Consider the following 21,370-nt stretch of genomic DNA (forward strand, 5'->3'; position numbering starts at 1 on the left):
TTGGCCCTATGTACAAATGTCTCATTTTAAATTAACCAATAAACCTATAGTTAATGAAGACTTTTCTTTTACAAAAGGATCCATTTTTCTGGGAAAGAAAGTAATATAAAAATGAGGTAGTGAAAGACCAAGATGGGAAACCTACCTGGACTAAAGCATGAATCTGGGTAACAAGCTCAAAATCCAGTGAGAGAAAGGTACTGGTTTTAGGAGTTCAGGATTCAGTGCAAGATAAAACATTCCATCAAATGATGGCCTTTCACTCCTTGCCAATAGACCTTGGATCTGAGAGATCAGATAGGCAAAGAATTTATACTTACCTTTTTAACAGCCTTTTTTTTTTTTTTTTTTTGGTGACACGGTGTTGGAAGAAACTTTTTTTTTTTCTAACAATGATAACATGCAGAGTGACAAACTGCAGGAAATTTAATGTATAACCTAAGAGTTAAAAGTTGAAAGCCAAAAATTCTTCATCCATTCATGTCCTTGACATAGCAATTACCAAATTGAAATGTAATGCACCTGAACTGTTTGCAAATATCAATTTTTTTTCCTTTTTGGCAATAAAGTATCAGTTCTATTTTTGCAGTTGCTCAACTTCTACCCTTCATATGGTCTGATTATAGTGACATGAGTAGTAGTTATTTTTCAATGTCACTTTCATTCACTGCTACAGCTCCCAAACTGTAAATCTCTGCTAGTAATCATGACTCTAAGACAATGTTACTGTGAAAAACTACAGATCAATCACATATTTGATCAGAAATGGCTATTAAAAAATTCTCCTTCCCACCACCAATGATAATTATGTATTGAACATTTTAAATCATTCTAAGTCTCTGGAGAGATTAACATTATTTCAAGCCCTGGTATGAAATGAGTGGGAAACAGAACAAAGACAACTTTCAAAGCGACAAAAAATTATATACCACATACATACATCGTAGCAAATACTTTATATTTGAGAATCTTTACAGCTTGCATTTCCATTCCATTATTACAAGTGATGAAAAACAAAAAACTGCAAGTAGCATGCAAATTACAGTCTTCCCACTTCACTAACCAGATTTCTACTTTCCAGTGTCACTTGCCAATTTATGCAGGTAACTGCCTGCAAAGCTGAACTGATTAGAAAATTCTTTATAGTTTAAAATATCTTTCTCATTTTTGGAAAAACCAAATAGCCAACCATCAAAATTAAAAATAAATTGAATTGTCAGTCCATTGCAGTTATCTGTTACTAAATCCACTTCATTTTTAGGTGTCCAAAATATAAAACAAATAATTCTTTATCTTCAAATTCATCTGTTCTTAAAATGCTACTTAAAACTTTGGTTGTTTTCCTGTAATATAGAAGAGAAAGTATTTTATCAATTAGATTGAATAAATATGGTTTTTACTAGTTTATCAAACCAGATACTGTGAACCTACTGTTTACTCATCTAAATGCATGTTACTAGAGAAACTATTAAAGTAACTGTAATTTGTAAAATAACAAAACAGTTCTTCTGTGTTTAATACGGCATATGTAATTCATTTCAAATATATTAAATTCTATTTCAAACTTGTTATTAATGCATAAATCAAAAGCAAAGTCAATATACAAGGTTTGTTCAAAACAATGTGTATGTCAAACTTTTAATTACAAAATAAAATGTTATTTAAGATGTGAAGTCTACAAATGGAAAAGTGATTTTTATGTTGCATTAAAGTTTAAATTTGTTCTTACAGACTAAGGATTGTATGTCCCTAGAAACAGGTCTTGACTTTGAACAGCTGGGAAAATTCAAACATCAAATATTCCTGCTTTCATGAACTAAAAAAAAAAAGATGACTGGAGGTCTGTAAATTAGGGAGTTTAAATTTAGAAACATATACATTATGAACAAGACAAATTTCAAAAAAACTATAAGGGGAAAAAAAAAAAAAGCTACAGACATCAAAAGAGTTAGAATCCCCAAAACACAGGAGGTAATCTATATTTCACATTTGAGCCATTCCCAGCATACCTATATTTGCTGAGTCTTATACCATCTGACTTGCTTTTGCCTATATAAAATAGTGTATGAAGACTCTAAATACAAAACAAATTCTGGTCAAAATGGAAGTAGAGACCATGCCAAAAATAAAAGCCAAACCCGTTGTCAAGCTCTTAACCACTGTACCACCAGAGCTCCTAACCACTGTACCTCCAGAGCTCCTAAAAGGTGGAAATTAACATTTACTGAGTACATAATAAAAGACAGGTACCATATTAAGCATTTTCATACATTATTTCATTTACTCCTAACAACCAAGTCTATGAGAAAGAGTTTATCACTTATTGTATGCAGTTGCAAAAGCTGAGACTAAAGGAGGGTAAGTGACTTGTCCAAGTTTGAACTAACAGTATATAGAGTGGAGATCCAATTTGAACCCATCTGATACTAAAAACCATGTGCTTTCCAATCAATATCCGAAAAGATTATGAATTTATTTACTGTATTTATTTTGATGGAATTTTATGAGCTGATCCAGAAATATCAAGGGCTGAAAATAGCAAAAACACTTTGAAGAATTTATGGGATGACTTCTTTTACTATTCTGAATTATATATTACAGGGAGAACAGTTAAAAAATCTAAAATAGACTCAAATGAAAATGTTAAAAACAATTATTTCAGATTTACAATAATATAAAATTAGAAAACTCCTTACTGGTTTTTGAAGTACAATGGGATGATCAGGCAGAAAGTCTGGTTTTTTCCTGCAGATGGAAACACTAGAAAGCTTCAACAGGAAATCTCTGCTGTATTTAATTCTTTCTGTAGATATTGAACATCAATTGTAATGTTATAAAACATATTACTCTCCTACATCACTTTTTGGCTCATTTCTTTCTGAATGTACCTTAACTGTCCATTGTTTCATAAAATGATGAGTACTTCCCATGCAAAAGAGTAGGGGAGGGGAAGCTTTGGAAAACTGGAAGAAAGACAGCTGTTGAAGAAAATAGGTACTTCATGGCTTCTTTCATCTGGTTATTCAAGTCTAGTAAAGTCATCTGGTATTATATATACCAGAATATAAAAACAGTAACATCTATTCAGCAATTCAGATCCTACCAAAATGGAACTTTGATGAGCCTATTTGTTTTTATATTAAGTTACTAAACATTTGATGCAATCAAATTAAAATAAATTTGATTCAAGAAACATTTATTGTATGCCCAGTATACTATGCTAGGTACTGGATGAGCAAGATCCAGGATAGGGCTTCTATCTTCAAAGGGAACAATGATTCAAATATCTGCAGATTTCTCATCAGAAACCACACCAGAAACTACCACCAAGATAGACTATATGTTGGGCTAGAAGACAATGAAACAATGTCTTTAAAGTGCTAAAAGGAAGGAACCAGCAACTCAATTTCATATCCAGTGAAAATATCTTTTAGGAATGAACACTAGGCAAAGACCTTTTCAGATGAGGGAGAAAAATCTGTAGCAAAAAACTTGCTCTCTGAGAAATGCTAATAGAATTTCTTCATGCTGGAGGGTAATAATAATTTAAAATTTCATCTTCAGGAATAAAGAACGAGTAACAGAAATGGTAAATAGCTGGGTAAATAGACTACTATTTTTTCTCTAAGTTTTGTAAAAATATGTGTAATTGTTTAAAGCAAAAATTCTAACATCGGTGGGGTTTTCAAGGTATGGAGATATCATGCATATAATAACTAAAGCAAAAAGGTCAATGCAGTGGTGGGGAGGAGGACCTACAAGTGGTTGCGAGGTTTCACCATAACCATTCATTACAGACAAACTGGGAACAACCCAACTGTCCATCAAGTGATGAGTGGATAAACAAATCTGGTATACCTATACAATGAAATACTAGTCATCCATAAAAAGGAATTAAGTATTGATACATGCTACAAAGTGGATGGACCTCAAAAATATTATGCAAAATGAAAGAAGCAAAATACTAAAGGCCACATATTGTATGATTCAATTTATATCAAATATCCAAAATAGGCAAATCCATAGAGACAGAAAGCAGATTAGTGGTTGCCAAGGGCTGGCTGGAGGAGGGAATGGGGAGTGACTGTTTTATGGGTACAGAGTTTCCTTTTGAGGTGATGAGAATGTTCTTGAAATAGATACTGGTGATGTTGCACATCAGAAATAAAAAGAATTATAAGGCAATACTAGAAACAGTTGTACACCAAAAAATTAGATAACTTCGAGGAAATGGACAAATTTTTAAACATACAAACTCTCTACATTGACTCGACGAGAAATAGTGGGTATCAACAGACACATAACAAGTGAAGAGCTTGAATCAGTAATCAAAAACCTCCCAACAACGAAAAGCCCTGGACCAGACACCTTCACTGGAGAATTCTATCATTTATAGAAGAAGTAACTCTAATCCTGTTCAAATTTTTCTAAAAAAAAAATAGAAGAGGAGGAAACACTACCCAACTCATTCTATGAGGCCAACATTACCTTTATACCAAAACCAGACACAGGAAAACTACAGACCAATATCCCTAACGAATATAGGCACAAAAATAATCAACAAAATACTAGCAAACCAAATCCAAAAATATACTAAAAGGATTATACACCATTATCAAGTGGGATTTACCCAGGAATGTGAGGGTGGTTCAACATCAGAAAATCAATCAATATTATATAACACATTACTACAACAAAAGAAAAGAACCACACAAGTATCTCAATCAATGCAAAAAAGGTTATTTGACAAAATCCAACCTTCTTTAATCATAAAAAACATTCAACAAGCTGGGAATAGAATGGAAATTCCTCAATAAAATAAAGGGCATTTATGAAAAACCCACAGCTAATCTCATACTCAATGGAGCAAGGCTAAGAGGTTTCTCATTAAGATCAGGAATAACTCTTACCTTTGCTATTCCACTTTTTTTTTCTTTTTTTTGCTATTCCACATTGTTCTGGAAGTCCTAGCCAGAACAATTAGGCTAGAAAAAAATTAAATAAATAAAAGGTATCCAAATTGGCAAGGAGGAAGTAAAACTATCCCTTTTTGCAGGTGACATGATCCTATACATAGAAAACCTCAAGGAGTCCACAAGAAAGCTATTAGAATTTAGTTTTGAATTCTAATTTTTTTTATTAGAATTTAATTTTGCCATGTAATTGAGGAAAGTGGCAGCTACAAGGTCAACATACACACAATAAAAACTTCTATTTTGTTTAAGCCATTGTTATTCTGGTCTCCGCCTTAAAAGTAGTAAAACCTGTAGCCTGACCAGTATAGGCAGAAATCAACCTAAAAGAAAATAATAAAATTTCTTACATACATTTACATTCATAAAGTTTTCAACCAAGCAGCAAATATTAACGTTTACATGAATGCTAAGACATTCTCTAATGAAATTAGGGAATTGTGGTAAAAGTTTACCTTTTTTAACTGGAGACTGATGCTGCTGTTTTTCATTAAGACCTTGAGGAAAAGCTTGCATTCCATTTGTCTTACACTGTTGAACAAAAAGAAAATACACTTTTTATCTCAAGTTTAAAATTTTACATAACACAGAGGAGGGCCAAGATGGTGGCTTAAGCAGTTCCACACTCCCATCCCCTCACAGAAACACCATAAAGGCAAGAAGAAACTGGTAGAACCAACTTTGTCAGAACTATGGAAGCTAGTCAAAGGATTACAACAAGTAAGAAAACAATGAATCAAGAAAAATGTGACTTGAAAATGGAAGATTTGGTTTTTTATGAGTCTATGCCGTACCCTTCCAGCCCACCCCCAGGCTCAGAGACTGTCTTAAAGCTGGGACAGCCTGTATTCCGAGGACCCTGGTCTCTAGCTCTAGAGGGAGAAGGACAGGTTTTATTTGCAAATTATTATGTGTGTCTAAGTCAAGGGGCTGAGAGACTGAAGTCAGGTGCCTGTCTCTGGCCTACCTTCAACAAAATACTAGCAAACCAAATTCAAAAGCATATTAAAAGGATTATACCTCATAATCAAGTGGGATTTATTCCAGGAATGCAACAGCTGTTCAACATTAGCAAATCAATATAACATACCACAGGAACAGAACAAAGGAAAAGAACCACATGATCATCTCAATCAATAGAGTGAAGGCTCTTGATAAAATCCAACACCCTTTCATGATAAAAACACTCAACAAACTAGGAATGAAGGGAAATTAATCAAGCTATTTATGAAAAACCCACAGCTAAGCTAATATACAATAAAGAAAGACTGAGAGCTTCCCCCTTAAGATCAGAAACAGTACAAGGATGTCCACTCTCATCATAGCTATTCAATATAGTACTCTTAAGTTCTAGCCAGAAAATTAGGCAAGAAAAATAAAAGGTATCCAAATTGGGAAGGGAGAAATAAAACTATCCTTTTTAGAAGATAACATAATCTTATACATAACCCATTGCCGTGGAGTCAATTCCAACTCATAGCGACCCTATAGGACACAGTAGAACGACCCCATAGAGTTTCCAAGGAGCGCCTGGTGGATTCGAACTGCTGACTTTTTGGTTAGCAGCCATAGCTCTTAATCACTACGCCACCAGGGTTTCATCCTATACACAGAGGATCCCAAAGAGTCCACAAGAAAACTCTGAGAGCTAATAAATTAACTCTAGAAAAGTGGCAGGATACAAGGTCAGCACATTAAAAAGTCAGGTTTTTTATATACTAGCAATGAGCAATCTGAAAAGGATATTAAGGCAACAATTCCATTTGGAACGTCATCTAAAAGAATAGTCTACCTAGGAATCAATGTAACCAGGAAAGTGAAAGACTTATACACTGAAAACTATAAGATACAATGAAAGAAATTAAAGATCTAAATAAATGGGTTTAAAAAAGTGACAGGATACAAGGTCAGCACATAAAAAAGTCAGGTTTTTATACACTAGCAATGAGCAATCTAAAAAGGAAATTAAGGCAACAATTCCATTTATAATATCATCTAAAAGAATAGTTTACCTAGGAATCAATGTAACCAGGAAGGTAAAAGACCCGTACACTGAGAACTGTAAAATACTACTGAAAGAAATTAAAGATCTAAATAAATGGAAGGAAATTCCATGCTCCTAAATCAAAAGGCTTACTATTGTTATCAACACTACCTAAAGAAATTTATAAATTCAATGCAATACTCATCCTTGTTGAAGAACAATTGACCATAGATAATATGACCTATTATGAAAACCTGACTTTTTTATGTGCTGACCTTGTATCCTGTCACTTTTTTAAACCCATTTATTTAGATCTTTAATTTCTTTCATTGTATCTTATAGTTTTCAGTGTATAAGTCTTTCACCTTCCTGGTTACATTGATTCCTAGGTAGACTATTCTTTTAGATGATGTTCCAAATGGAATTGTTGCCTTAATATCCTTTTCAGAAATGGAAAAGCCAATCCTCAAACTTATATGGAACTGAAAGGCGCCCCAAATAGCCAAAGGAACCTTGAAAATGAAGAACAAAGTAGGATGACTCACACTTCCCAAACATACCATCAACTTACAGCAATCAAAACAGTGTGGTACTGGTATAATACAGACATATAGACCAATGGAATAGAATTGAGAGTCCAGAAATAAAACCATATTATCTATGGTCAATTGTTCTTCAACAAGGATGTTAAATCTATCCAATAGGGAATGAAAATTCTCTTTAATAAATGATTCTAGAACAACTGGATTTCCACAAACAGAAGGAACATGGACCCACACCTCCCACCATACAAAAAACTAACTCAAAATGGATCAAAGATCAAAAGATAGAAAACTCTTAGAAGAAAACAAAAGGGATAATACTTTAGGATCTAGCTTTTAACAATAGATTCTTGGATATGGCACCAAAAGCATATGCAACAGATGACAAAATAGATAATGGAACCCCATCAAAATTTAAGAATATATATGTATTTTTTTAATCAAAAGACTTTATCAACAAAGTGAAGAGACAATTTACAGATTGGAAGAAAATCTGGGGGAGCCACACCTCTGTTACAGGCTTGATATCCAGAATATATAATGAACTTTTACAACTTAACAACAAAAAGAGCAATAACTGGAATCCAGACTATAGTACTCTGAAAGTCATACAAGTCAAGAAGAATATTACAAGTCCCCCCAAAATGCACAAGGATGTGAACTGGCAATTCACAGAAGAGGAAATCCAAATGGCCAAGTTAAAGACACGAAATGCTGCTCTACTTCACAAGTAACGGAAAATTGGGAATTAAAAACAACAAAAAGATATGTGTTCTCACTTACTGGACAACAAAAAAAATGTTAAAGTCTGACAATAACAAGGTAAGGACGTGGAAAAATCAGAGTCTTCGCGCACTATTATTTTTCTGTATCAGCACACACAGAACTACATTATTCACTGTAACAGTTGTCTAGTATTCAATTTATTAATATACTTACGATTATTCATGCATAGTCTCTACAAGTATCTAGCTAAGATACAATGATTACTTTTGGTGAAAAGAAATGGGTGATGGGGGGTCAGAGATTGGAGGGGAATTTTTCTCTAGATACCATTTTGTATATTTTAAATTTCAAACTTTGTGACTATTTAGTCAAAAAATTTAAAATTATAAACAATGAGAAAGGGAAAAATTACAGAAACATGTGGGTATGATACTATTTATATAAAATTATAAAACACTTAAAGCAATTTCTATTATTGTAGCTAAAGTTCAAATACATTCAGAGAAAAAAATAAATTGAGGATAGTTTTTCCTAAGAAAGTTGGGAAGGAAAAGGGATTATATAGGAATATACAAGGTATTTTCAACTATATCTGTCACATTTTTCTTTAAATTTTTAAAAACAAATATGAAAAAATGTTTAGATTTGAAAATGCTGTGTGATAGGTGTATAAATATTATGTTCTCTTTAATATATGCTTGAAATATGTCTTTAAAAACAAAAAGCATACAAAGCATTTAGTATAGTGCCTGGTACACAACAGCCATCTAACAAATATTACTTTCCAGTCTGTAAATAAATGCTTCGTCTTACTATAATTTCTAAGACTTACTCTGCCAACTCCACTTTGTAAGCACTGAGTGTTGTACGAATATTCATTTTGAAAGTTGAAGGGAAACACTACTCCTATAAAGAGAGAAAAGAGGAAACGATTTTAGATATCCATGACTTCGGTAAATGATATGGTACCACCTATAAAACTTAAGTGTCCAGAATATTCTAGGTACTATCTTGAAATTTTCTGATAGTTCTATTATTCAACAGACATTTATTCCACCCTATTAAATGTAAGCCACTGTGTCAGCAGATGGGTATACAAACATGAAGACAGTTCAGAGATAAAAGAGTTCATAGTCTCTTTTTAAAAATAATTTATTTTATTCTGTTGTTAATATACACAGCAGAACATACACCAATTCAACAGCTTCTACAAGTACAATTCAGTGACTCTGATTACAGTTGTCAAGTTGTGCAACCATTCTCACTCTCCTTTTCTGAGTTGTTCCTCCCTTGTTAACACAAACTCACTGCTCCCTAAGGTTCTTATCTAATCTTTCCAGTTGCTGTTGCCAAATTAATTGAATATAGACAGATCTTAAAAAACCATAATGCGCAAGGCAGGTATCCTTTACTAGTGAAGCTAAACAAACTACTGTTTGGTTTTAAGAGTATTTCAGGTGATGTTTTTGGCTTAAATTTAAAGATTATCTCAGGGCAATAGTTTCCAGAGTTTATTCAGCCTCCAGGGATTCATGGATTCCACGAAAATTTGAAATTCTGTTCTGCATTTCATCATCTATTTTAAAAGACAAGCTCATAAATTATTGTGATAAAATTTGATGTGTAAGCAAGAGGTGTGTATATGTGTATATGAGAGGTATGTTGATGTGTATGTAAAAGGTACAGAAAAGATGCTAGGGGAGAGATCAATAGGTTTTGGCATTTCAAGGAAAGCTCTACAAGAGGAAGTAATCCAATCTGAATCTTGAAGAAAAAACTAGAAGATTCCTTTGGGAATTTGAATTGGGCAAGGGTATATGTGGGAAGAGCCCCGCTGGCGCAGTGGTTAAAGCAATTGACTGCTAATCAAAAGGTCGGCAGTTTGAAACCACCAGTGGCTCTGAGGTAGAAAGATGTGGCAATTGATTTCCACAGAGATTTACAGCCTTTGGAAATCCTATGGGGTCGCTATGACTCAGCACTGACTCGATAGTAATGGTTTTGTTTTTGTTTTTTTTGGTTATTGGAGGAGGAGCTTGAAAAAGGCCAAAATTACATGTTTTTATACACTAAATTTTCTGCCTAAAACCAAAAAACCCAATCCCTCTGTCTGGATCTTAGGAAGGTGTAAGCAAATGAGAGAGAAGGGCTACCTGCCCACCCCATTTGCCCATGGAATAACCCTGGAATAAAGTGATCAGTGAAAAACTGGGTCTGCACGGATGAAGGGAAGGAAGGGCACTGTAAAAGCGTTAGTCACAGAATGAAGCTGCTGCCAATGGCTTTATAACTTTCCTTTAGGATAAAATCTGAGGCTTGACACTATATAACTTCTCCAGTACACCAAAGGATATGGGATCAGTGTTGCTAAGTTATGGTCCAGGGGGAGCCATTAATTTCATTTGTCTGTCCTGAGTCACACCCAACTTCAGACGAATCATGACAAAACTAAGAACCAAGCATGGGAGAGCGGAAGGCTGAGGAATTAGTACCACCGCTATCTTGTCTGCTTCATCTTTGCACCTTTTAAAAGGGCTTTTTCTTCCCTTGTATAATTAACAAGTGTAAAGAGCTCTTAATTCAAGTAAACACATAGGCTAAAGAGAATTTAACAGGTTATACATATATCACCAAAACAACAATAAGTAGAATAAAAATGTTAATATTCCAATTTAGGAGTTAAATATGAATTACTCCAAGAAGGTGTTCAAAAGAATAGTCTTATGGACTAAAATAATCATTTAATTTTAGAATTTATCTATTATTGTTGTTTAAATTTCCAGAAGTTAGATTCTATGTTCTAACTTAAGTATAGCCTTAATCTCTATGGGAGTAAAACTGTAATATCACAACTACTACAGAATCTCCAACTGTTGTTTTGTGCAATCACTTTTTTTTTAATTACTGCATTTAGGTATGTTTTTTAAAAGGCGAATTCTCTCTCTAGCATGGTTGTTCTATAGTGATCATAATCACAGGGCACAATTTGCACTGGAGGTACTACTCTGAGCAAGAACCAGTTAGCTATTAAAATAAGATATGAAAACTATAAAGTTACTTTTCCTTGAGGACCATATCTTCCTACCTTTGCTGGTCTGGGAGACTATGGACTGGTAGATTATTAAGAAATCTTGTCTTTTGGTAATACTTTCAAACTCTTCAGAGAAGGACATTAGTTTTCGTTATTTCTTTAAATATCCACCACAAACAATTACTTTATGAATTATTTAGCCTTTCAAACACCAATTCCAAAACCAAACCAGTTGCTGTCAAGTCAATTCCAACTTATGGTGACCCCATGTTTGTCAGAGTAGAACTGTGCTCCATAGGGTTTACAATGGCTGATTTTCAAAAGCAGATCAAAATACTAATTAGCCACAAATTAATATCTAAAGATATGTACCCTAGATTACTCACCAGGAGGAGAAGTCAGATGACGAACAGGTCTTGCTGGTTGAAGCGGTTTACCAATTAATTTTTTGGTTTCCATTATCACAAAGACCTTGAGGTTCCATACTTTAAAAAAAAAATACATTTTTATTTTTTGGACAAAATAACCGTATTTTGTAAGTTCAGGTAGAAAACACAAACACAAAAGAAGCATTTAAAATAAATACAATAACCTTATCAAAGTAAAACCAAACCTATTGCTGTCGAGTTGATTCTGACTCACAGTGACCCTATAGGACAGAGGAAAACTGCCCCATAGGGTTTCCAAGGCTGTAAATCTTTACAGAAGCAGACTGCAACATCCTTCTCCCGAGGAGCAGGTGGTGGTTTTGAATGGTTAACCTTTCAGTTAGCAGCCGAGCACCAGGACTCCTAACAATAACCTTAGACCTCTTTATATAAGTTATGACTGTTGGCCACTTCCTCTTTAAAACATTTTCTTCCCTGATTCTATTCTTTTGGTTTGTTTCCTATTTCTTTGATTACTAACTTCCTTAGCTGATTGTTCTGCCTCTGTTCTCCAATTAAATGTAGAGATTCTGCCAAATATGACTTTGGCCCTCTTAGCCAACCTCATCAACTCTCAAGCTGCAACTATCCATCTATATGATAAATATGCCCTAATTTGTACTCCCACTATCCACCTCTCTTTTAAATTCCCATTCTATTTTTTAATTGCCTAAAGATATTTTAATTTATATAATATCACCAAACTCGTTGCCATCAAGTTGATTCCGATTCATAGCAACCCCATAGGACAGGGTAGAACTGCCCCACAGGATTTCCAATGAGTGGCTGGTTGATTTGAATTGCCAACCTTTTGGTTAGCAGCCAAGCTCTTAACTGCTGTACCACCAGGGCTCCATATAATATCACCCACCCAAAAACCACTGCCGTTGGGTTGATTCCGACTCATAGCAACCTTACAGAACAGAGTGGAACTCCCCCACAGAGTCTCCAAGGAGCACCTGGTGGATTCAACTGCTGACCTTTTGGTCAGCAGCTGTAGCTCTTAACCACTACGTCACCAGGATTTCCATATACTATAACACGCAAGTCAGGCACCTTAAATTCACCATGTCCAAAATTAAATTCATTACTTTGACCCCACAGGCACCTTTCCTTCAATATTCCTTAAAGCTATCATCAACTCCCTTGTACCAGCCTTGATCAAAGGCTCCTTCAATTCAATGGTCTAAATTAGAACCTCCCATTCCATAATCAGTCTCTAAATCCTGTCCATTCTACTTCCAAAATCTCTCTCAAATCTTTTTTCTTCATTCCCACTACCACTCTCTCAGTTCCACACCAGTTCTTAGTTCATCTCCCTGATCACCCAGTCTGATTTAAATGCCCTCCTCTATGCTCCTGGGACAGTGTAAATAAACCTGTCACATCATTGCATTTAGAGAACACCATCTATCATTCTAGACAAAAGTGAAGAAAAGATTCTCCTTAAAGGAAGGGCCAATATCTTTAATCACTTTTGGGTCTCCTGCAACTAACACAGAACCTGGACTGGATTCCAAGTAGGTGTAAAACAAGCATTCTGAACATATGAATGAACACAATTTCTTTTCTCTGTATACTATGAGAATCGGCTGACCACAAAGAGAAACACTTTCTGTTGAAGCACCCTGATTCTTCCACCTCATGTCCCCCTCCCCCACAGAGTTACCGCTAGTTCTTCTTACCCATCTCCAAAGTCTAAAAAGAGGCAGTGGTGGTCCAGTGGTAGAACTCTCACCTTCCACGTGAGAGACCTGAGTTTAATTCCTGACCAATGCAATTCAGGCACAGCCACCACCTGTATGTCAGTGGAGGCTTGCGTGTTGCCATTATGCTGTACAGGTTTCAATGGAGCTTCCAGACTAAGACAAACTCGAAAGGAAGATGTGGCAATCTACTTCCGAAAATCAGCCACCAAAAACCCTACAAACCACAACGGTATTATCTGCGACCAATCATGGGGATGGCGCAGGAACAAGCAGTACTTCATTTTTTTGTGCATGGGGTCGCCATGAGTCAGGGGCCAACTTAAAGGCAGCTTACAACAATAACAATGAAGAAAAACTTTCTTCTATTTTGAGGTGCTTTAAGATTTCTGAGATCAGAGTATTCTCCCTATTGCAACAGTCCTTTAGAATAATCTCTCCTTATCAAAATTTGAAATTGTTATTATTCGTTACCCTCTATACATTCTCTCCACCAATTGTCTGTTAGTTTGTCATACTGTGGTGGCTTGTGTGTTGTTACCATGCTGGTAGCTATGTCACTGGTATTTCAAATGCCAGCACAATTTTCCAAATTGTGATGCCTATCAAACAGACTCAAAAGTATAACCACACCGAACTGTTAATTCATAACAAGGAAACCCTGGTGGCGTAGTGGTTAAGAGCTACGGCTGCTAACCAAAAGGTTGGCAGAACAGGTAGAAACAGCTTCCAGGCTAAAACAGACTTGGAAGAAAGACCTGGTGATCTACTTCCAAAAATTAACCAATGAAAACCCTAGAGATCACAACAGAATATTCTTGACTTTAGTGCTAAAAGATGAGCTCCTTAGGTCGAAGGCATCCAAAATACACACTGACTGCAAAAATGGACTTGAGCATGCCAATGATCCCAAAGATGGCACAGGACTGGGCGATGTTTCATTCTGTTGTACATGGGGCCACCATGAGTCAGAACCAACTCAACTGCAGCTAAAAACAATACACACTCCTGCTTTAAAAACTTCAGTTCCCCATCATCTCCAGAATTATTAATAATAGAAACAGGAGCCAGTATCCATGTGTCATGCATAATAAACCATTTACCTATACATTTATATTATGTAATATTCATAGCAATTCTATAAATTAGGTACTATTTGTAGTTAGACTTCAGGTCTCAGGTCAGCCTACCTGGGTTTATCTCATGGCTCCACTATCTAGTTATATAACTGTACAGTTAACAATAGCAAATATCTCACAGGTTTGATGTGAAATCTAAATAATCTATATAAAGCACTTAGCACAATGCCTGGTACATAGTAACTGTTCACTAAATGTTAGCTATTATTATCCTGTCTGTTTTATAGATGAGGTTTAGAGAAATTAGGTTAACTTTCCCAAGGTCATAAGCCTAGAAAATGATGGGTATACCCACGCATCTGGGCTACACTCTACAATCTAACTAGCCCCAACTTCTCTTTCCACCTCACAGCCAGACAGAATTGCCCAATTTGTGGCTAAGTATCCTTCTTACGTGATCACAAAGCACCTCTCTATCCTTCTCCAAAGTGGTACTTATTGCACTAGTTCCAATTACCTGCTTTCTGTCTGTATTCTTAACCAGACTATTAAATTACAGCTCTATCACTCAGGTGTCTCTCCAATGTTTAGCACTGTTATCTAGTACACAGTGGCTGTTCACTAAAAGTTGTTGAATTGTGATTTTGTTTCACCGTATATCCATATATTTAGGTGCTCTGTCCGGAGTTCCCTCATTCTCCTCATTGCTCCCTTCCAAATTTCTATTCATCTTTCAACACTAAGACCAAGCTCTTGATAAAAATACTTCCTTGAAAATATCCTTGTCTCAACAGGTGAAGTTAAATGAACTGGCTCACATAAAGTTCTCTAGCTCCTAAAAAATAGATGCTATTAAAAAAAATAATCATTATTCCTTTTTTATTTTTCTTCTCCACTGGTATCTACTGTACTATGTCTATTCATTTTTCTAAAATGTATCATAGTAAATATATTACATGCCTATTTGATTAGATTATAAGCTGAGGTTAAAATAAAAAGTAGACCTTATTTATCTTTGTACCCTAGTATCTACAATGTAATTATTCTTACATAAACTCTATAAATTTAAATACTAAAGACATAACTAAAATCTTTTGAAACCTGCATGGGACATAATCTTTCCAAATTGTGATGCCTATCAAGAAAAAGTCAAAAGTAAAACCACACCTGACTTTAAGCCTGCTCATTCAGAAACAATATGATCTTAACCGTATGATCTTAAATAAATCATAAATTTAAGTGACTGTTTCCCTAACTATAAAACAGGATTAATAACTCCTTTTTAGGTCCAAAGAAATGCTCTGGTCTATTTTAAAACGTCTTTGGACATATACCATATTTCTACGTAAATAACGCATGTGTTACATGCTCTTTTGCCAGCTGTGCAACCTCTTTACACATTATTTTCCTAGGTGTGTTATGTGCATTGTATGTCTGTGTGCGTTATTAATGTACATGTCTTATTTGTGAAAAATACAGTATAATTCAAATGTTAAAATTATAAACAATCCCTGAAAATTAGCTATTATAATTCAGGACAAAAAAGTTACTTTTTCCTGAAATTTGGAGAAAAGCCAGGCAGTACTCCAAATTAACAAGTACCTACGTTTGTAATGTTATCTCTTTGCCAGTATTTCAACATAGTTATTAACAACCTTCTAAACAAAACTAATCCTGTCTGTAATTGTTGGCAATACAACTTTGATATAAAAGGAAGCAAAAAAAAAAAAAAAGGATATAAACACAAGAAGCAAAAAAAAAAAAAAAAAACTATATATATATATTTCAAAGAAATATTTGTTGAATATTTTTTACATGGAAGAGAATATTTAAAATAAGAACCAAAAAAGCAATCTAGTATGCATTGCTTTATTTTATCTTTATACTAGCCATTTCAATGGGGACTCTAATACTAGTATGCAGTAGCTTTCCATCCTGCTTCCCATTTGAAACTAGTGAATCCGAATACAATAGAATACTTTGGCACACATTTCCTTGTTTTCCATTGCTCAGCTGAAACTGAGCTGGTAGGTTGTAAAGTGTTTTCCAGTTGCTAAGCAAAGCAAATCCACAGTATTCAAACTAGGGAATTTCAAGAGTTTGGGAGTTAATACTATATTATATAACTTTGCGATACAAGCAAATAAACAAAAAAATAAAAGCTTTTTTAGTGCCACCTACCCTTTCAATTTGTAGTAGTAAAGATAGAGCAAGGGCTCCAGATACATAAATTCCCATTAATGAAGGAGATTAGAAAAGATAGTGTCATAACAGTACTGTTTACTACTGATTTTTTTCAAGCGTAGACTATGCCTGCACACATAAACTGATATTATGAGGAATGAATTTTGAATTATTATGCATATTATTCTGTGTACTGCCATCATGTCTTCAACAGTGTTATTAACGGAAAAAGTATTTGCAAGAAGTAATCATTCCTATATAACTGATGCACAAGATCATAATTGAAACAAGACATCACAAATCAAAATCTAACTCTCAGTCGAGATTAAAAAAAGAATAAGGACTTAACTACAGTTAGATACAAAATAACTTCTAATAAAAACAAATTGTAATGCCTGCTTCATTCACTGAATATAAAGATGAAAAAGTTTCCTTGAAGCAAATGGCATTTCCTAGAGTAGGCTTCACCATGTCAATAGTTACAAAGGACAACAGCTGGGAAGGAAATAGAATTCTATCTACAACATCGGGTAGCAAGTTGTAGGCCTATTACAAAGCTATATTTTAAAACCTAAATACATAGTTTTGTGGCATAAGTGTTTTTTAAAGAAAATTTTGATTCAATATTCATTTTATTAATTAAAAAAAAAAAAAAAAAACCCAAACCTGTTGCTGTTGAGTCGATTCTGACTCACAGCGACCCTATGGGACAGAGTAGAACTGCCCCACAGGGTTTCCAAAGAGTGGCTGGTGGATTTGAACTACCGACCTTTTGGTTAGTAAACAAGTTCTTAACATACATGTTGTGACATTGTTGCTGAGTAAAGCATTTGTTTTTCATACTCACACATATTTAACAAATCATCTTTGAAAAGGCCAATGATATGAGTAAGTACTGGTCTGGAAATCAAGAAATTTAAGTTGTAGTTGCAATTCTATACCTAGCAATACTAACTATATCTTAGCTTCCTTTTCTGCTAAACAAAGAAGGGAGGAAGGGATGGGGGGAAGTAAAGGAAGGGGAAGGCAAAGCGGGGCAGGGAAAGGGGAAAGAAAGGGATAAAGATGAATTCTAGGGACCCACTGGATGATCAGGGGTTGTTCTCTCTAGCAAATTCCATGTTCTACTGACATTAATTTGTGCCAAACCAGTCCAGAGAAATCTCAGCTTCCCTTCCCTGGTCAGTTCAGACCCGATGCTCCTTCATCCCCATTCACCCAGGGTTAGGTCAGCGGGCACCAGCCCCTTCTCTGTTTCTTAGGTCCTATAATCTGTTGCAAGACTCACAACCCCGGCAAAGCTTCCAAGTTCCTACGGGATGTTCCACGTGGATGTTTCATGTTCCCAAGAGGAGCTAAAGCTCCCTTAAGCCTCCGTCTTCCAAAGTCTTTATTGGCCTCACCAAGCAGCCATGATAGATTACCTAATGCCTCCTGAGGCTTAGGCTACATCAGGCCTTCAGGTGCTCCCTCTTGGTTGAGTAGACCCCCCCACTCATTGGCTTCAGGTGTGGTCCTGCTCTCAGGAACCAGGACAAAATGCCAATATTGTTTACTGCAAAGGAGTTCCACACCTCACACCTACCAGCTCTGAAATTTTAATCAACCTAGAATTTTCTAAGATTCACTTATTACAGAGATAATAAGTACATATACTGACCAATTTGGGTACAATCTTATTACCCAGATATCTATTCTTTTACTTTTAAAAATTCCAGTTTTTGAGGTCTTAGTTATTGTTGTCAGTTGCTGTCAAGTCAATGCCAACTGATGGTGACCCAATATACTACAGAGCAGAACTGCTCCATGGAGTTTTATTGGCTGGAATCTTAACAAAAGCAAACGACCAGGCCTTTTCTTCCGTGGTACTGTGGGTGAGTTCAAACCACCAACAGTTAGGGTAGCAGTCAAGTGCAAACTGTTTTCACTACCTAGGGACCTTTTGAGGTCTCACCTCATGCTAAATATTTTACAGATCTCATTTAATTTTTGTGCCATATATTAAATGTTGAAGAAAATTATTAGTCCCATTTTACAGAAAAGAAACCTAAGGTTCAGAAAAAAAGAGATGTGCTGAAGTGCACACAGCAAATAAGTGCTAGAAATGAGGATTTGAGTACAAAATTCAGGTACTAACTCTCAATTCATCTTTTTAGTAATTTTAAAGAATATTGGAAAAAAATTGCCCACTATTCCAATTCTTTCCATTAATCAGATGGGAATGCTGTAGGTTTGCATGCATATATGAATAAAGAAATTAACTATGAGAAGGCACATTTATGGAAAGAAAGCCTTGCTGAACAACTCGGAATGTGCCAGTAATTTTCATTTCCTCAGGTTATAATCTTTCCTAGCATACTAACTAAATTATGGGATTACTATGCTTTCCTCATTTTGTAGACATGATACACTGTCATACGAATCACAGATCACAGCATATTAAACGTATTTACGTACTGTTTTTAGAAGCTGGGAATTTCCCATTTAAATTATAGACTTCTTTAGTAAGTGCTGATGGTTGTGCTGTAATTAAGACATGATTATATAAAATACAGTGAAACCTGTGAGAGCCAGAACTCAACAAGACTGCCTTGTCTTTCCAGGTCTCGAAAAATTTCCACCTTTGACAGGGTACAGCCTTACAACTTTTCTAGCACCCTTTACAAGTAGAAAATATTAGAGTTTTTCTTTTCTGACAGGTTTCTGCCTTACATGGGTTCCAGGCTTTACTGTATCATGAAAGAAATAGCTGAGTGAAGAAATGATAAGACCACATTTTCATCTACCTTGTCTATATTTTCCATATGATAACCAGATGAGATTTAATATCAATTTCCAACTTCAAAATATTACTTTTACAAAGTTAGTATTTCTGGAAGCTAAATGCAACTTGCCTGTAAGTAAACACTAGGTACTGATAAACTGATAGATGAGAAGTAACATAAAGGAAGTACAGGGGAGTAAGAGAAAAGCCAGTTATGACTCTGGGAATGAAAGTCATTTTACATTTCACAAATCTGGTTGCATTATTCAAACGAAAAAAGCCAAAATAAATAACACAAAGTTATAAACCATCATATCTTTCATTTCATGTCTTCTTGTTACAACTGACTAAAAAGAAAAGAGTCTATTTGACATGTTTTTCAATACAAACACCATTTAATATTTACATGGGATAAAACTGCCCAGGTTATAGGTGTTTCTAATTCTCCTAACATAAGTGCCCTTCCTGTAGCTTTGATAAAACACCAGCAAAGAAAAACTTTTGCCATAAATTTGGCAAAGATGGTGCCAGGGCATGGGGAAGTCTTCACACCATCTCACCACCCAGCACCGGCTCCGGGGCACCGAGGGCGCCCTGTATTTACTTTTTTTTTTTTCCCCAGCAGTTTCACTCTCCCTGGTCCACCTGTCCCTCCGCCCGCTGTTCCCTCAACAGCCACAACCCCTTCCTTCTTTCTAGCCGATTTGCTCGCTCCCATCCCAGGCTATAACCCGCCTTGGGGACCCTATGGAGGCCCTGAAGTAATCTGTCCCGATCGACCCCAGAGCTTCTCTCCTTCGCCTCAACTTTCCGGGTGTCCGTTCCCTGAGACGAAGCCCCACCTGCCTCCTCCCCCCCTCGGGCCCCGACTTTTGCCCCCCATAGTTGCTTACCCTGCCCTGACACCTACCGCCTCAAGATCCAGGAGGATTTCGGGCAGCAGCGTCGCCGCGCTCAGCACAGACGCGAAGGCCGAGCGCCCCGCTGCCCGTCGGGGAACGGCTTCTGCCGCGCGTCTGCTGGCGGCCCCGGGTGGCGACGGCTGGGGGCGGGGGCCGGAGCGGGCCGGGGGCGGCTCCCCAGGGCGCGAGGCGGGGCCTCGGACGCCGGGGCCCCGAGGACGGCCGCGCCCCGGCTATGCCAGAACCGTTATAGCCGCTGCAGGCGCCTCCGGGAGCCTCAGGTCCTGCGGGGAAGCCGCTAGTGGCCTCTCCGAGGTGCTGACAGGCTCGTCCTGGACAGGGCGCGCCCGCATGCACAGCCTTCGCAGAGGCGCGAGGCGAGCCCCCCACGCCAGGCCGGGCGGCGGGCTCCAGGCAGCCACTGTGAGGGAGGCTGTTTCCCCTTCTGTGAGGGAGGCCGCCTCTGTGAGGGAGGCCGCCTCTGTGAGGGAGGCTCCTTCGCCTTCTGTGAGGGAGGCCGCCTCTGTGAGGGAAGCTGCTTCCCCTTCTGTGAGGGAGGCCGCTTCCCCTTCTGTGAGGGAGGCCGCCTCTGTGAGGGAGGCCGCCTCTGTGAGGGAGGCCGCCTCTTTGAGGGAGGGAGGCCGCCCGCGCTGATGACAGAGGCCAGCTCCAGCCCTCAGGTTGCTAGCCGCTTTCTTCCTGATGAGTCTAGTCCGTGCTACAGTTGGGGTTGTCAGGGCGTAACATGCTTAAGAAATGGTTTACAACAGGCACATTATCTCACACGGATTGCTGTCCTAGATGGAGGCACCCAGTGCCGTCGAGTCTATTCCGACAAGACAAGTTAAAACCAAAATTTTCTCCACCCAGATCCAAATCTTTCATTTTCAGTGTTCACCTGTATTCTTTCATTCGTATTTTCATCCAGTTATCTTTTGAATTTCTCTGGATGCCAAGCACTGTGCTGGGGGGTGAGGGGTGGGGGGGGGGTAATAGGACAGTTCTCTGGGGGTTCACAGGAGCCCTGGTAGCACAGTGGTTAAGAGCTCGG

General features: G+C 36.9%; 1 protein-coding gene across 2 annotated transcripts; it reads right to left on the reverse strand.

Moving 5' to 3' along the window:
• Positions 1–369: 369 nt before the first annotated feature.
• On the reverse strand, positions 370–20,417 carry C14H8orf88 (chromosome 14 C8orf88 homolog). Of its 2 annotated transcripts, XM_064267891.1 has the most exons (6): positions 20,328–20,417; positions 11,643–11,741; positions 9,058–9,131; positions 5,429–5,504; positions 2,697–2,803; positions 370–1,343 (listed from the first exon to the last, which is right to left on the reverse strand). In XM_064267891.1, the coding sequence occupies exons 2-6, from the start codon at positions 11,713–11,715 to the stop codon at positions 1,320–1,322; spliced, it is 354 nt and encodes a 117-aa protein (XP_064123961.1). In that variant the 5' UTR covers positions 11,716–11,741; positions 20,328–20,417; the 3' UTR covers positions 370–1,319. The 2 variants fall into 2 exon arrangements, with proteins under 2 accessions (XP_064123961.1, XP_023401627.2); XM_023545859.2 differs by lacking the exon at positions 20,328–20,417 and having other exon boundaries at positions 11,643–11,831.
• Between the last annotated feature and the right edge of the window lie 953 nt (positions 20,418–21,370).

This window comes from Loxodonta africana, chromosome 14 (genome assembly GCF_030014295.1).
Source record: "Loxodonta africana isolate mLoxAfr1 chromosome 14, mLoxAfr1.hap2, whole genome shotgun sequence".
In the NCBI taxonomy this organism is placed as follows: Eukaryota; Metazoa; Chordata; class Mammalia; order Proboscidea; family Elephantidae; genus Loxodonta; species Loxodonta africana.